The sequence below is a fragment of the Lepisosteus oculatus genome, chromosome 3 (genome assembly GCF_040954835.1).
Source record: "Lepisosteus oculatus isolate fLepOcu1 chromosome 3, fLepOcu1.hap2, whole genome shotgun sequence".
In the NCBI taxonomy this organism is placed as follows: Eukaryota; Metazoa; Chordata; class Actinopteri; order Semionotiformes; family Lepisosteidae; genus Lepisosteus; species Lepisosteus oculatus.
The window spans coordinates 54732919-54750010 of record NC_090698.1 but is presented as its reverse complement, the minus strand read 5'-3'; the positions used below and the strand labels follow the sequence as shown (position 1 = coordinate 54750010).

The 17092-nt window shown below is 40.4% G+C and overlaps 1 protein-coding gene across 4 annotated transcripts in view; it reads right to left on the bottom strand.

The window, feature by feature from the left end:
• The window catches only part of mcc (MCC regulator of WNT signaling pathway), a 209634-nt gene that overhangs the window by 187895 nt on the left and 4647 nt on the right, over positions 1–17092 (bottom strand). For 2 of the 4 annotated variants that reach the window (XM_069187262.1, XM_069187263.1), the window contains exon 1: positions 13775–14116. The exons of 1 other annotated variant lie outside the window; for it this stretch is intronic. In XM_069187262.1, coding sequence (XP_069043363.1) covers positions 13775–13902 — 128 coding nt within the window. In that variant the 5' untranslated portion in view covers positions 13903–14116. Of the gene's footprint in view, positions 1–13774; positions 14117–17092 lie in introns of those variants that run through there. One more of the 4 variants, XM_006626950.3, reaches the window with a different exon arrangement.

The window sequence follows — 17092 nt, the reverse complement described above, 5'->3', positions numbered from 1 at the left end:
TGTGTCCCCAATTTTTCACCCCCCAGTGCAATATCACTCTCAAAAAATGTAAAGAAACTCTGTTATCTCCTGTAATACTACTGTTCTGCCTTTTTTTGCTAGTAATATTTGTCTGTCTTTGTTGTACTGAACTGTGCCATAAAGCAAATAACCCCCAGGGGGACAATAAAACTTGAATTGAATTAATGCTCTCCGATTCTGTTTCCATTAGGCGCACTGTGTCTTCTATCTGACCCATCCATTCTGGCTGTTCCATAATGAGGTCTGGAGAGTGACAACCGCTATAGTCTGCCACCTTCTGTCATTCCTAATCAATTTCAGGAAGATTTGAGCTCTCTGAAAAGATCCATTTTGGAGCCTCTGGATCTCTGACCTCCCACTGTCTAGGCCACAGGAGTGCTTCACTCCACTCTTTCATTATGTTAGGTTTTTCATGTTAACTCTCCTTTAACTTATTAAGATTTCATATGCAACCAAGCCCATATGTCACTGAATTTCCAGTCAACCTCTCCAATATGACAAACATTCTTTTCCAAAGAAGATGGTAAAAAAAACATTTAGCCAGGCTTATATTCTATAAACTAGGAATGCTGATCACACCACCTCTTTTCAACCTTTTTTATTCTTCCCAGTGGATGGCTTTAAGAAATCCCTTATCTCCAGAACACAGTCAGAAGGTTTCATCTCTTTCATCTCTTGTCTCCTCCCAGTGCAGCACTTCGTCATCATGGTGCAAAACTATACACAACAACAAAGAGAAAAATCCTGTAGTTGCTTGTGGTATTTCCCGATAAGGTACAGCAGTCCAATGTCCCGGTCATTGCCACTCTCATTTACAAACTTCTCAATATCACTGTGGGAGTTTTATTAACTCATTCCTCCAGAATGTCATTCTGTGGATGGTATGTTGCAGTATAGCACATACACTGCAAATCTTAAAGTTTAGGGAGTACTGAACATACAGTTATAGTATGTATGGTCTGCTGTAATTTCTGAAGGAATCCATACCCTTTAAATTAACCCACTCAGACACTGAGCTGTGCTTAGCTGTAACACCATGAAATAAAATAAATTATAAAACAACCCTATTTTCACTGTTACTCCTCTCTAGAAGTCTAGAACTTGGAAATTTACGTGGAAATGGAATATTAATTACTGCCAATGGCTGCAAAGGGAATCTATCAAGTGCTTTTGCTGGACTTGTATACAGTACTTCCACTGAGGAGAGCTTTTTTCTAAGGTTTGCTACACCAGACTTTAACCCATTAGAAACACTTAAATACCATAACCAATGTCCTACCTCTGCCCTAATATCCTGACGTAACGCAGAACATAACCTTTTTGTGAAAAATGTGGCTATTATAATCTCTCTCTGCTCTGTCCTTCCTGTCCTCTCTATCCTATCTGTACTCACAACAGCATCCCCTAGTGGGTGTTCTAAGCAAATCAAAGCTTTCACACTTTTCTCCTCAACTTTCCCTTATTGGTCTCTACTTCAACCTCAGAAAGACAACCCATGCCTTCACAACACAGTTTACCATCTCCACCAGATTAGGAACATCTTGCACGTATACAACCATTTCTACAAGCTTTCCCACGTGCTGTATCATGTTAAGGTGGTTTTAAACTTGTGACTAAAACAATTCCTGCTTCTCAACACAGTGCTCACTGCTAAACCCTAAGCTCCACTCACTTCCTGTGCTAACACAATAAAATCCCCAATATGCACACACTCTGTAAACCGTACTAAACAAACTAATGAAATGAGATGCCATCCAGCAGTGCCTTTCGCTCCACAAATAACATTTCACTCTTTCATTACCTAGATTAATTCTCCTTTAAACACCACTCATCACTGACTGCTCTGGAACTTCATTGTTCACACACACAAGTCAGTTTGCTAACTTGTATTTAAATCTATACCTGACAGACACCCCACCATAGGCCTGTCCCACCAGACTTGAAGGACACAGAATGTGACATGGGAACCTAACTGAAATCCTCAGAGCCCTAACAAGATCCTTAGACATTTTCAGAGTTCAACAGAGAAACGTGAACCAAAGAACACAGATGTAAACTAAGCCGAAGCGGATTTCAAACTGAGAACAGGATAAATTTTCCTACAAAGAGGGTAGTGGGAGTCACCCAATAATGTTGACAAAGCCGATATCATTGTTTATTTCAAGGAATGACAGGTTAATATCCTTGGATGGATTATCTATACAAAAATCATGTGAGTTAGATGGGCCAAACAGCTTCCTCTCATTTGTAACATTTCTTAAGTTCACTGAGGTAAGGACTCAACAGCAACAAAATGAGTAAAATAGATGAAATGCAGGATCAATAAATTCCACTTTTCATAAAATAAACCCGGCTTTCTGTTAAAGGGCAGAGGTTATGGAAACAAGCAGAAAGATATTTTGGGCTTATGAAGTAAATGCTTTCAGTTTTCAAGCCAAACATTTTAATGCCAAAGGAAACTTCAAAAGAGCAGGAAATCTGGGAACGGGTTGTTCACACCAAGGCATTCAACGATCTGATGTGAAAACTCTGCCAGAAGGATAAATAAAAAATAATCCACACTTTTTTTTTTTTACCATGTGTACCGATATACTGTATTTACCAGTGAATGACACAGCCCAACAGACTCAAACAGATTCAAACCAGGTACTGCTTTTGATACAAATAGGTCAAAAACAGAAACTGATGCACAACATATTTCACCACAACCTCTATAGAGCATTAATCTTGATAATTTTACCACCACCAACCTTCAGAAAAAGGCAACATTATCAGGTTTCTCACCTATTTGTGCAAACAAGGGTGTCTTTGTAAAAAGTCAATAAAACCAGCTTTTTACTGACCTGCTTTTAAAGAAAAAAACTACCACAAGCAAAAAGGAAAACAGCAGGAGCATCTCCTTGTTCAAATGCAAACTACTCCTAACATTAGTTCCAGGCACTCCTTCTCAAAGCCAGAGGTCACACATGCTGCAGGCTGTGTCATGAAGCAATTTCACCCAGTTTCCATACACAGACTAAGATACAATATTGTTAGAGAGAACATGATTATGGCTTCTTTAGGGCTTTTAGTTTCATGTTACAGTAATGGTACCAATGATGACACTTCTTGCTGTACAACAACCTGAAGTAATGTTCTTCACAAGAGTTTTGAACTCATGGCATTTAACAAGTACAGTATAGAGCACTTAAAGCAAAGCTGGATGATCATCAGAACTATAAATTAGCTCAATGTAAAAACATCAGATACAAAACTGACAACTACATGTAGTGACAGAATGAACGTCGGTACACTCTTGCGATATTTCACATACACGCAAGAACAGCCAAGCCATCAGGCAACTTCACAATTTTCGTATGTACTCCTGTTCCTCTTTTCACTAATGTAATTCATTCCCAGAAACTGACATCAAGAAAAAAATATTCCCAATATTTCTGATGGGGAAAAATTACAATCTGTTCTTGACCCCAAGAATGTCACCCCCTACTTTAACGTTATATACCAAAAACGGCAAAAGAAACAATAACTAACATTCATACTGTGGTTTGTATTTTTAGTCATAAAAACACAACCTTCCTAATTAGACATCATTAATCATACCTAAGTACTGCACTGTACAGCAAACACTTCATTTACTTTTGTGTAATTACACACACTCACAATTTTCATTTTAACACCTTTCAATGAAGTCTAAACCACATATTTTCTTCCATGAAAAGAGCATGCACACAATATCAAACAACGCATGAAGCAAGAAGCGGTGAACCGTATCACAAGTCACACTGCACGCGTGTCTCTTGTGTCACTCAATATGAGATGTGTCGTACGATTCTGGTTTCAACATTTTCTTCATAGTTTCAAAGTTGGCTTTTGTTATTAAAAAAGTGGGTATTACATTTTCATTAAAAAACTTGTGGAAAAAGAGGTATGGGTATACTGTATATTCTTTATTTTAAAGAAAACACTCCAACAACAGAAGCAGTTTCAAAAGTCAAAAGTTACATTTAATTGAAGAATATAGTTAATTTAGTTCAGCAGAGAGGCACAAGCCTTTAGTTCACTAACAGCTCATTCAAGCCAGCAACCCCCCATGACTTTACAGGGACAGGACGATAGTTTTCACTTGAAAAAGCTTTTGAAGGGAATAAAATCTCGTTTTATGCCTCGTTAAATAAAATGTTTGAAATTGGGGGAAAAAAGGAGCTTGAAGTTGAAGGCACGCCACAAAATTCTAACATTTAAGTATCTTTGATTTATGAAACACCATGCATAGAGCTTTACTTTGTACCCACAGAAGTTGGTTAATACGAATCCAAGCAGCTGTTCTTCAGGAAGAAGTGCTTAATGACTTTCATCAGCATGACTGGACTCCTCTCAGACGGCTCAGCCCAAACAGCTGGTTCAGAGAATAATAGCCTAAGTTTAATGGTTGTAAATTTTCATTTCCATGAAAAACCCAAATATATTTACGCATTTTAAGTCATCCTCAGCTAAAAGGGCATTCTTGTATAATGTGTCCGTAAGAATGACAGAAATACAAATTATTGTATAGTTACTCTGATATTGAACACCCCTTTTAAAGCGAGGATTTTTTTTTACATTATCAACAATAAGCCACCATACCACTAAGGCTACCAATACATATGAACTGTGACACAGTTGCATAAAACTAACACATTAATAAATACAGGAACAATATGTTTTCTCACCCACACCAACAGCACCACATCTGCACTGACCTTAAACATGAAACAATCAACAACAGGTGTTCCCACCAGGCAAATATCTGATGCCAAGAAAGGATATTTGCTAAGTTGCCATAAAATACCCAATAATCTGGGAGCAGAAGGCCATAAAATTTGACATGTAAGTACAATAAGAAACATACAACAGACTCAAAAGACAGATCTTGCTTATATTAACATTGATGGTGATTAATACTAGGTCATATACACAAAGTGCCTTAAAAACACACTATTTTAAAAATATTTTTTCATTTTAAAATTAGTTCTAAGGACAGTGTATAAGTCTTAATTTTTGTTATTTTCCCTCCTGAACGTCCCCCTAAAATACGCATAAGCCTCAGCTTCATACTGACTTAATTTCCTTTTGCATCCCCTGGCATGTCTCTTCTGATAATTAGGAAATAACAGTCTCAAACAAATTCCATTCTTGGGTTAAAAAACAGAATGTTGCGACTCAAAACAGACAAAAAAAGACCCGAGTAGCAGCAGGACCCATGACTACAATGTCAATTCAGTCACGTTTGAGGAAATCATTCCAAGCTATCAAACCTATAAAAGATAGTGGCATTTTTCCCTTAATGATAAATTGATACTAACTGAAAAATGCAGAGCTTTCATGGGAGCCGTAGGTGTTATGGACCCAAGAGCTTGGGCCCCACCGTGCAGATGGAGCGGTCAGCTCTCAGTATCCCGGGCGCAACACTGGCAGTTTCTCCTCAGGCTGGTTGCTGCCAAACTGAGTCTGGATGGAGAAGTTAAACTACGTGGAGAAAGGAGGTGCTGGATAGCGGTCAGCCCACTGGAGTTGCCCAGGGTGTACGCAGGCAGACAGACAGACTGAGACACAGGAAAGGGAGAAAAAGAAAGGCCGGTGCAGGAAAGAACCAGCAAAGTCCACAGCTGTGCTTCGTCCACAGGGCATCGCAAGGTAGAGGGCTACAACTTCCAGGAAACACCAAATCAGGGCGGTCCGACTGGAGGGTTCCAGGAGCTGGTCCAAGGCGCATGCCCTCAGGGGGTCTTCTCCTCAGACCTGGCCAGGCGTGCACTGTCAGTGCAGTCTCCCTGAAGACAGTTCTCCTAGGAAGCGCCTGAAAGCAGATGGAATTGAATTCCCAGGCACCGTCTGAACTGGGTCTAAGGAGACATCTGCTGAGGCCCCGGGTCCGAAGCAGAGACCTGTCCTCAAGTCCCCTGTCAGCAACTTGAATCCTCTGGACAGCACAGACCAGGGCTGAGCTCTGAGGTACAGCCCGAGAGAACTGGAAACCAGGAACAGGAAGGGGATCCACTGGGACACTGTGAGGTGGCTCAGGAGCACAGTGATGAAGAGTGACATTAATGCCGGATCGCCGAGGAGAGAAAGCACAGGCTTAAACCCCCTCAGAGAACCTACCGCCGTGAGAATTCTCACTAACGGCAGGTGTTCTGCACAAACTGTCTTCACGGCGACCAAGGCAGCCGGCCACTGCGGCTGCGACACACCCCACAGTGGAACAAACCCACGCCAGAGCGGTTGTAGCTCACAACGTGCACTGCAAAACCTGAGGGGTACACACTCTTTCCAATACAGGCGACCTATTTTACAAATGCTTGATACTGCAGCAAAGTTTCGCTTCCAGTAATTGAATTTAACATGTAAGCAACTTGGTCTGGTAAAAATAAAGTAGCAAATATTTTGCATGACAAACATAACACATACAGTAAACACACCCAGTCACCCTAAATCACAGGGGATACATTCCCGAGCAACAAAAAACACATACAGACAAGTTCTCCTAAATCAGATATACACCTCATACGTCATATATACAAAAACTGAAACAAGACAGAAAACAGAGGATTACAGTTATTAGTTGTCCATTCTAAAAATTAACTTGAGGCACACAATTTTACAGTTCTAGACTGCAGTTATCGTCATGAAGATGGGATGAGAACACACATGATGATGTATGATCACGAGTTGTTGATGGTGGCAACAGGTGCCTCAGATGATGGAGAACGTCATTCATTTTCCCTGCTCTTTCCAATTTACATTTCGGTATTGGTAAAAGGATTTTAACACAAAAACAGCAAAGGACTGCGAGCTACTGAATCAAAGCAGAGCTATTAAAAGAACTGGGAAGAGACTCAGGAGATACCCGATGGGGAACGAGGAGAAAATAATGCGAATTTTGAGATGCTAGACTGTCAGAAGAGCTTTGGGATCACCTTTCAGGCCAGGCTTGTACCAACACCATGAGTACGCAACATAATAGATCACAATACAATCTGTATTCACTAAAAGTCATTAAAAGCAAATCCCGAGTCCTTGGTGGAATTTTTGAAACAAGTCTTGTGGTTTTCAGCTTGAACACATTTACACTGGCTTCTGCACACTTTCTAAAACAAAGAGTATTTATTAAAATTGCAAAAGATATTCACTTCTTACTTCAAAAGGCAAAGGAATCTGATACAACAGATCCCATACCTTGTGCAATTAAACTCTTAGAGTTGTGCCAAGAAGATATTTAATAATTCTTTTCAAGTCTTGGACATAATTCTGTGCTCTCAGTGTTAGGAAAACTGCGGTAAAGTTTTCTCAACCCCACCAAATTTTTGTCTGTAGTACCAATAACTATAATTATATCAGTGGATGCCAATAAATCAGGAACATACAGTAGATCCATTCCGCATAAATGCTTAATGTTTTACCTAATTATTATAGCTTAATTTTCACACAATGATTCAGTGAGATGGTGAAAACAGGACAATATTAATGGAAACTAGACTTCCCTGAACATACCAGAAGAACACTGGTATAGTTTCATAAATAAGGTATTAATGCTCAAGTAGGTGGGTTACAATTTCATAATCTTAATATAAAAATACCTTTTAATATAATTGTTACCACAAATTTACTACCTTCAACCCTGCTAAAAGACACCTGCTTGAAATCCGAATAAAAATATTTATTTATTTTTGTAAACAAATATCTGAAATACAATGAATAAATAATTCCACATTACAGGTCATACATTGTAATAAATGTTTCAACAGCTTAACATTTATAGTAACATTTACGTAAGCGGAAGTGCACAGCTGTCAAGCTCAAATCACAGGCAACTGTCCATTTTTTACATTCCCTCTAAATCAGATGTGGAGAATCAGTTTGTGATTGAAACTCGCTGTAGAGCGATGATGGCTTTTGGCTTATTTTACTTTCTGCATGTCTTATTTTTAACTTTTTTTCTCCCTTTCAAGCTACTGCATTAGACCTGTTATGTTTTTCTTGCTGCCTGCTGTCTGCTTGCCACATTCTGCCATGTCAGACATTCCAGTGGCTGTGCTCACGGCCCACAGCACACTCAGGACTGCAGACAGGTTCGGGTCAGCAAAACGCGCAGCGGCACAGCGGTCTAGTGGCCTTCCCCTTCAGAGGTAAGTACCCAAGATCACCTGCCCACTGCTGTAAACTTTTACTACCAGTTGATTCCTGCATTTTCTAACCACTTTCTCCAATCCAGAGTCACGGGGGAGGAGGGGCCTATCCCATCAAGCAACAGGCACAAGGCAGGGTACACCCTGAACAAGACACCACTACATCACATGGCCACACAGGCACAAACACCAGGGCCGGTTTTCTCAGAAGCCAATTAACCTACCAGTATGCCTTTGGACTGGGGGAGGAAGCTGGAGCAACCAGAGAAAACCGATGTAAATACGAGGAGAACATACAAACTCCACACAGACAGCACCCCAGATGCAGAACTGAACCAAGGACCACAGCATCGTGGTACAAGGCAGGAATGCTAACCATGGCACCACCATGCCGCCCACTACCAGCTGATACTTCATGGTAGCCCCTCTTTCTCATCATCAACGATTTCTTACCTACACCTCACACGCCTGCCTCTGAATTTTCTTTTAGGTTTACTTTAGATTTCTAAATTTTGTAAGCTTCTTTGGATAAGTATATCTGTTAAAACCAATTTTAAGAACCACAAAAAAGCCCAGAGGAGAGGAGGCCACACTCAGTTATGTTTCACTGCAGTTCCACAGCCAGAACTGGTTGTACTGGAGAAAAACAACAAGTATGAACTCATTAAGAGGCAATGGAGAGAACCAAACCCATTGTGGTTTGACCAAACCCATTCTCCTCGGTTATGGAGGAATGTAAGAAATTGTCATTTAAAAAAAAAACTACTGTATTCAAAGTGTGCCTTTTTTGCAAACGGGCAAATGTTTTTAACATGTAACAAATGTGATTTTACATTAATCTACTCTAAAGCAGACAGTTTAGTTTTATTGCCTACAAATAAAATCACAAACTTGTGTGCTATTTAGACATGTTGTAATGATCGAGTGAAAGCGGTCTTCATTTCCAGCATCAAAGCCTTCATTTCTTAAAACTATGAAAAGAATCACATTAATCCTTCATGTGATGATTGAAGAACACTGTACATGTCCTTTTCATCTTTCCCTTCTTAAGGTAGCTGTTAGACAAACAGCATTTTATGGGAAGTTTCTAAGCCGTTCTTCTACGATGTCAATTGAATGCTAACAGCCTGATTCTCACACTTGGCAAAAACAAGAACAAGACTGCAAAATTATTTTTAAGCATGATTTATATTGCTTAATATCACTTTTGTAAACGTATATTAAGCACAATTTAAATGAACCCTTAGAAAACTATGCAATTAGAAACTCCTTTTGAACCTTCTCTTTTAAAATTATACATTTAAGTGTCTGTGGAGGCAACCACAAAGATATGTCTCAGCATCCAACATGAAAACCAATACTAAGTAACGTAATCCTGAGTATTGTTCTAGCAGGTTAGTCTGGCAGTCTGGGTATTTGTTCCAAGTATGTTCATGTTTTCAGACAGGCCAAAGACAATTACTGCAGCATTTAGTTTTATTACACATGGTAATGGACATATCGGTGATCACAAATGACACAGCAAAACTTTAGACAATGGAATATTTCCCTACAAATTACACGTTTTGCCCAAGGTAGTGTTAATGGACCAGCACATAGGATGCCCCATGACTCCTAAGGACTATAATGTAGCTCCAGGCAAGGCCTTTTCTCTAATGAGGAGCTAATGTAAGTTGGCATAACTGTTAGACTGTATCCAATACCACCAATGGGAAAGGCAATTTGTGTCACAAGATACTACTGAACCAAGAGACACAGAAATTCCATGGTTTGTGAGGAGACCCACAGACATTGAGGGAAACTGGTGACCATCTTACGGGACTGATGCCCGAACATTTTACAGCTGCCATCACTGCTGGAGTGGGCCCACACGCTATTAGAGGTATTCTATATAACAGAACTGAAAAATCCCCACACTGGCTTCAGAAAATCCCAAGCATTTTTGCAATGATGGCAGGTATCTACAGCACAACAAGGTTTGAGAAGTCTGCTTTAAATTAACAAACCGCTACAGAAAGGCGTGTTTCAATATCTAAACAAACAGTGGCCTTCGTGTAGTCTTCACCATCATCTATATCTTTTAAAATAAGATGCAATGAAACTTAGACTTATGTCAAAGTTAGGCTCAATGCTTGGGTTTGTGTGAGCGTATAAATTTAGTTCAATTTAAGACTGTTAGTTGAGATGGTAATGTTTACACTCACATTGGACAAAATCTATCTCGTTCTTCTGTTTAAAGATTGGTAGTTCTCCCTGTAATTTTCAGATTCCAAAGCTCTATTTGCTAGGCGCAAAGCACACCGATGCACTTTCACTACAAGACTACACTTTCAGTTTAATAAATGACATACGTTATCTTAGCAAATAAAAGTATGTATTCAACACTTTCTTTCTGACTTTAAAAAAAGATGTATGGGTCTAAAAATGTTTAAAAGGTTACTATTACAATTAACAGCCTCAATCTCTTATAAACATCTATTAACCATGAAGAAATGGTACTATAGACACTATGAAGTATCCTGCAATCATACGAGTACCAAATGACAGAAACGTTTCTTTATACCAGACATTTGAATGACTACTGAGTTAAATAACTAAAGAGCTATGGAAGAATTCCCTCATGGTTTAGAAGCTGTTGATTTCTATAAATTAAAATGGCACATCTATTTTAATATATGTTCCTGTAATACACCCATTCCTGATCTTAACATCTCAATGACAATTTTTTTGTAAGAAGCACCACAGGTCTACTACTGCTGCAAATACAACCAGCTTCACTTCTTTTTGTGACTGTTTTCCATCCACAGCAAACTCTAAATCCTGTCTGAAATCAGAAATCTAACATTTACTGAAAACAATGGAAAAAGTCATTCCTAAGGTGACATTTATTTAATAAATGCTACGATCTCAAAGAGCAGTTTCTTTTTGTGTCACAAGTACTTAGTAGAAGAAAGACATGAGAACACAGCCCTTTCATTACCAACGAAACTAGGAAGCTAGACTGCACAGGACTTCTTTTTGGACACCAACTTTGTTGAGGGGAAGACAAATCCATCCTGAACTCAAGTGCAGCATCCTGAAATCTTAAATTACTCCACCCTAACCCAGAATTATCACTAAATTTATACTTCAGTAAAATTCCAACTTTGCCAACGGTGATACTTGCACTTGGCACTGGATTCCACTGGACATTTCAAGCCAACGTTCATTTTAGGAATAGCAACAGTCGGTCAAAGAATAGGACTTTGACGATACTTATTTAAATGCATTTATACAGTTTATAGCACTTTCTATCACACATAGGAGGGGAGATACTGTATCCACATCTGACGTGTAGTGCTTATCTGGTTAACACATAGCAGCCATTTAACTGAAATATGACGGGAGATCAGGTAGATAGATACTTTATTGATCCCATGAGGGAAATTGCAGTGCAACAGCAGCTTAACACAGACAACACAGCCACAGTGTAACGAATGATATAATAATAGTACAATACATACAATACAATCAGTACAGTGAGGGGTGCACTAAAAGAGTTACTCACAGTCCGGACACACAAAGAACAAACTAGAACAGAACAGTACACAGAAAAATCGTATCACACATATGAATATAAATATAGATGTAAATACAGATATAGATATAAATGTATTGCACAGGTCCCTGGCATATATTGCACAAAAAACGGTTGTAAACGGGAAAAGAAAGAGAACAGATGTATCAGTAGGCGTGTAGATGCATTCAGTCCAGAAACAGGTCAAAAGAAAGAGAAAAGATGTAGCAGTAGATGTGAAGATGCGTTCAGTCCAGAAACAGTTTGGACACCATTCTCCTCTCAGCCACTACCTCCAAGGGGTCCAGGTCAGACCCAGTGACAGAGCTTGCTCTCCTGATGAGCTTGTTCAGCCTTTTAGAATCCACTGCTCTAATCCCAGGGCCCCAGCATACCACTGCGTAGAAAATGGCGCTCGCTACCACCGACTGATACTTCATATGTTCTATCTTACTACATACATTGAAGGACCTGAGCCTCCTCAAGAAGTAAAGTTGGCTCTGTCCCTTCTTATAGATGGCCTCGATGTTCCTAGACCATTCCAGTCTATCGTTGATGTGCAGTCCCAAGTACTTGTACAAGTCCACCATCTCCATGCCACTCCCATGGATGTAGACAGGAGCAGGTTTGACCTTTTTCCTCCTGAAATCTACCACCAGTTCCTTTGTCTTTGTTACATTCAGTTCCAAGTGGTTCACCCCACACCACTCCACAAAGCTGCTGACCAGTCCTCTGTACTCCTCCTCCTGCTGCTCACCCTTGATACATCCCACAATTGCAGAGTCATCTGAGAACTTCTGCAGGTGGCATGACTTTGAGTTGTACTTAAGGTCCGAAGTATAGAGGGTTAAGAGGAATGGAGAAAGAAATGAAGTGAAGAAGAGAAGTGAAGAAAAAAATTGCTTCACCACTTAAATTAAGAGGGAACTCCAAACAGGCTTAACAGTTGAATTTCACAGTGGAATTGGTGAAGACTCATATCTGAACAACCCCAGGGTATATTAATCAGTACCCCCCCATACACTGTCTGTGAAGATTCACGGACTCACATGAGTTTAACTATTGAGTTTACTCAAAAGTCCATGACACTGGGGTGGACTAGGCGCTGGATGTACAATACTGCCCATAAGCCATCCTGATATAGCTCAGAAATTCATGTCACTTTTTTCCCCCCAAATCCTCTTTCCGTATCATATGATGCCATTCCAAAAATTTGGTGGTACTGCATACATATTTAAAACATCTCCTTGGTCTTTAAAATATTCTCCTGAAAACAAAAACAGAAAAACTACAGTTCTAGCACTGTGTCGAAAAAAAAGCCTTGCCTTTGTGTTTGCAGGTACAGTACCGAATACATACAGCAGATACTGAAAAACACTGCAAATAATTGCAGTATTTCACTGACACGATACTGCACATGGGGTTGCAATGAAACCTTTCAGTAGTTGCCCAAAACCACCGTAATGGTAAATGGGGCTAAACATATTTTCACTATATTTGACTTTTTCTATATGTTACATATTCAGGACGGAGCAGATAACGTGAATCGTTGTGAAAATATTTCTGTCACCACCAAAGAGCGTTCCTTGTGGTACTGCACAACTTTAAAGACAGGTATGACATCGTTTTAGATCGTCTGGCTTCTCAGCTGTCTGCAGTTGCTTGACCACAAGCAACCCCTGCGACATTTTCGCAGTCAGTGATTAGTGGGGGTACGCTAGCATGCATCCCTTCTCTGTAAAAAGAAAGCCGTGCATGGCAAATCTACAGTTATCATTTGAAAAGAAAGGCGAAAAGCCTCTTGCACCACGCAATTCGGATCTTTACGAACGCTGCGAGAGCTGGAAAAAAACTCTAGGACTTTATCCAAGTCCATACCGAAGTTTGTTCAAACTTGTTGAAGCGATGAAACGCTACTATTTGTACTCGACTGTGTGCGAAGCCCCATTTTTCACAAACATGATGTCTAAGGGGGCAAAAAACTTTTAGAATAACCTGCTCGCAGTCTCTATAGCTCCCTTTGTGTTATTACCTGCTGATATATCCGTCTCCGTCTCCGTCACAAGTCTGAAAGAGCCTCCTCATCCTCTCTTCTTCACCGGTGCTGGATGTGTCGCTGCTGCCGCTGCTCAGGCTCACCTCCACCGCGGCCGCCGCCATGATCAACCCGGGTCTCCAGCCGCACTTATCAGCCCCCCCGGTCCGGAGAGGTCTCCGACGTCGGCGAGCTAACTGCTGCACCAGACAATCGCCAGCCTTCGCAGGAGCACTGGCAGCTCACAATGCAAACAAGGCTACAGGCACTTCACCCACCAGCGAGGTGCGCGTGCACCACTCAATCCCCAAGCCTGCGTGTGTGAGTGCGCGCGCCCGGGCGAGATGCTGGGAGGAAAGTGGGCTGGGCTTGGCAGAGAGACACTCCGAGCCCCTTCTGAATTGCGGAGATCTAAGGAATAATTCTCGCCTCAAACTGGGCATTATATAAATATAGTTCACACCTCTTCACAGCAGTGTGAAACGTCAAACAATGAATAGCGTGAGGCTGAGACGGTATCTCTGTAAATGGGAGTCCATGCCCAAATTAAATATCTGGTTAAAACAAATATTGAAACTAAAATGCAATTCGTTTGTTTTCTTAAATTCGGTTAGCCATAATCGGCTTCGGGAGGTTGTTCCAGTGAAACGTTTTGCCCAAAGCAAGATTCGCATTAATTAGCCCTACCTCCTTCAATTAATGCAGAAAGGTAATTTTATGAATACATTGCACGATATTCTAATGAAGCGGGACTGTGTCCCTTAAAAACCGTTTCGTGTGAGATTTCATTTAAATATTTTAAGGTTTTTGTATTCATCATAGTGAACGTAGTAAAGTCCTCATTCACTACACAAAACATATCAGCCCAGTTCGCATAAACGAACATACGGTAATTCGTTTAAAATAATTATGTGGCATTGTATTAAATACTTAAGAATGTTTTCTGCTTTTGGCTCACAGGCCACGGGCAACGTTGACTACTTCTGTCTATATGCCTAACCTACAGTAGATTCAGAATTCGGTTGAATTTAGTTAAGCAAATGGCTTAATTGGCTTTCCAGTTAAAATACAATTTAAATTGAGCTGATGGTTTTCAACTATTTTCTTTCCAATAAACCAAAGTAACTCAATTTATGAGGTAGCTTTGACATTTTCTGTACATGTTGCCTAGCTACAGTATATAGTCCTAATAAATCATTACTTCATTAAGTTGATGCATTATTCAAAGAGATTCCAAGTTCCACAAAACAAGTACTGTAGTTCTTCCCTGTAATATTCAAATTGATATACTACTACTACTACTAATAATAATAATAATAATAATAAATCCTCTGGACACTCCACTCAAAACAGTCTACAGGTAATGGGGACTCCCCTCCACCACCACCAATGTGCAGCCCCACCTGGATAATGCGAAGGCAGCCATAGTGCGCCAGAATGCTCACCACACATTAGCTATAAGTGGGGAGGAGAGCAGAGTAATGAAGCCAATTCATAGATGGGGATTATTTGGAGGCAATGATTGGTAAGGGCCAATGGGAAATTTGGCCAGGATGCCGGAGTTAGACCCCTACTCTTTTTGAGAAACACCCTGGGATTTTAATGACCACAGAGAGTCAGGATACGGTTTTACGTCTCATCTGAAGGACGGCGCCTTTTTACAGTGTAGTGACCCCATCACTATATTGGGGCATTAGGACCCTCACAGGCTGCAGGGTGAGCGCCCCCTATTGGCCCATCTAATACCTCTTCCAGCAGCCTTATCAATCTTCCAGCAGCCTTATCATGATGAGCAGTGGTCAGACTCATCAGCTTCAGTGGATTGCCAGTTGTGAGTTGCAGGGTGATATGACTGCTGGTAAATATGTATTCTGAGCAATATAAAATGAATTTTCTCCAAGCTCCTTTCCCTTTTGTGCCACCAACAACCACATTTTCAAAACATTCTTCCCAAGTCATGTATCATGAATTCCGAGTGACCAGAGCTGGTCTGGTCTACATCAGGGACGCAGTACGAAATTTGGAAACCCCAGCCAGCCTTACGTGCACTATTTAAAATACATCACAGAAATTGCATTAACATTAAAAAGAAGCTACCAAATGTAACAAATGCAGTGATAACTTTTACATTTTGTTTAACATACACGCAGTGTCTAATTCCAACATAAACTTTTTATTTGAGGATACCTATGGTCATGAATTTTTTTATATCTTAAAATGTAATTCCAAGTATATGTCCCATATCCCTTCCTGAAAGCATACACATTTAAAAGCTGGGTACTTTTGCCCAATTGTTTTCTAAATCTAGGTGCAAAACCAGAAAATTCACATGTCCATTCTTGCAAAGTCACATTCAGTTTGTCTTTTAGCAGGAATTAAAAAGACCTCCTGTACAAAAATATCTTAGGGTGCCAGTCTAACCTTTTAGAGGAGATCCCGATGTCCTAGAAAAGAAGTGAGTAAACACTTTGTAAACTAAAAAGAATGTGGCCATTACAGGGCCACGTTATGGTAACAGAATTTCACTGCTGCATGAGTAGGCTGGGGTGGCATGGTGGCAGAGCTGCAGCGCTGGGTTCAATTGTAGTTTGTACGTTCTCCCCACGTTTGCGTGGGTTCCCCCCGCAGTCCAAAGACACACTGGTAGGTGAACTGGCTTCTGGGAAAACTGGCTGTGAGTGTCTGTGTGTGTGTGTGCCTTGCGATGGACTGGCGTTCCGTTCAGGATGTATCCTGTCTTCTGCCGTCTTAGGTTGCTGGGATCACCTGTGACCCTGAGGAAGCGGTTCGAAAATGGAAGGATGGGTAAGCAGGCTGCACAGGCCCCCAGGTGCCTCCTTTGTTTCTGGTTTTCATTAAGTCGCGCCCTTTGATGTCTTAAGTGAAGCCATTAATTGGATTAAAAGTTTTGTCAGCAGTATCTTCCAGGACTTAATCAGTTGCTTATGGCAAGGTGCCTCTAAAGCCCACAGGAACCCAGAAGTCAAGGTCCTAGTGCTTGTCCCATACACCATTTCTCCACATTCACCTAATACAAGACAGGATAGGACTTTAAAGTTGTACTTACATTGACAGGAATTAAATTAAATATTAGGCATCAGATTGTTTTGGAAAACATATTGATGGTTAAAGATTATGCGCAACAACTTCTTCTGATCAGCTGCCCACTATCCCTGAATATTGATCAGAATCAATTGAATAGGACATCAATTTTCTTAGGAGAGTTGTTGGATTAACTGAACTGAAGAAAAAACACAGCTGCTGCTGAGGCTACTCACACCAAAATAAAATGTGGTTTTCTTTCACTACTCTTTG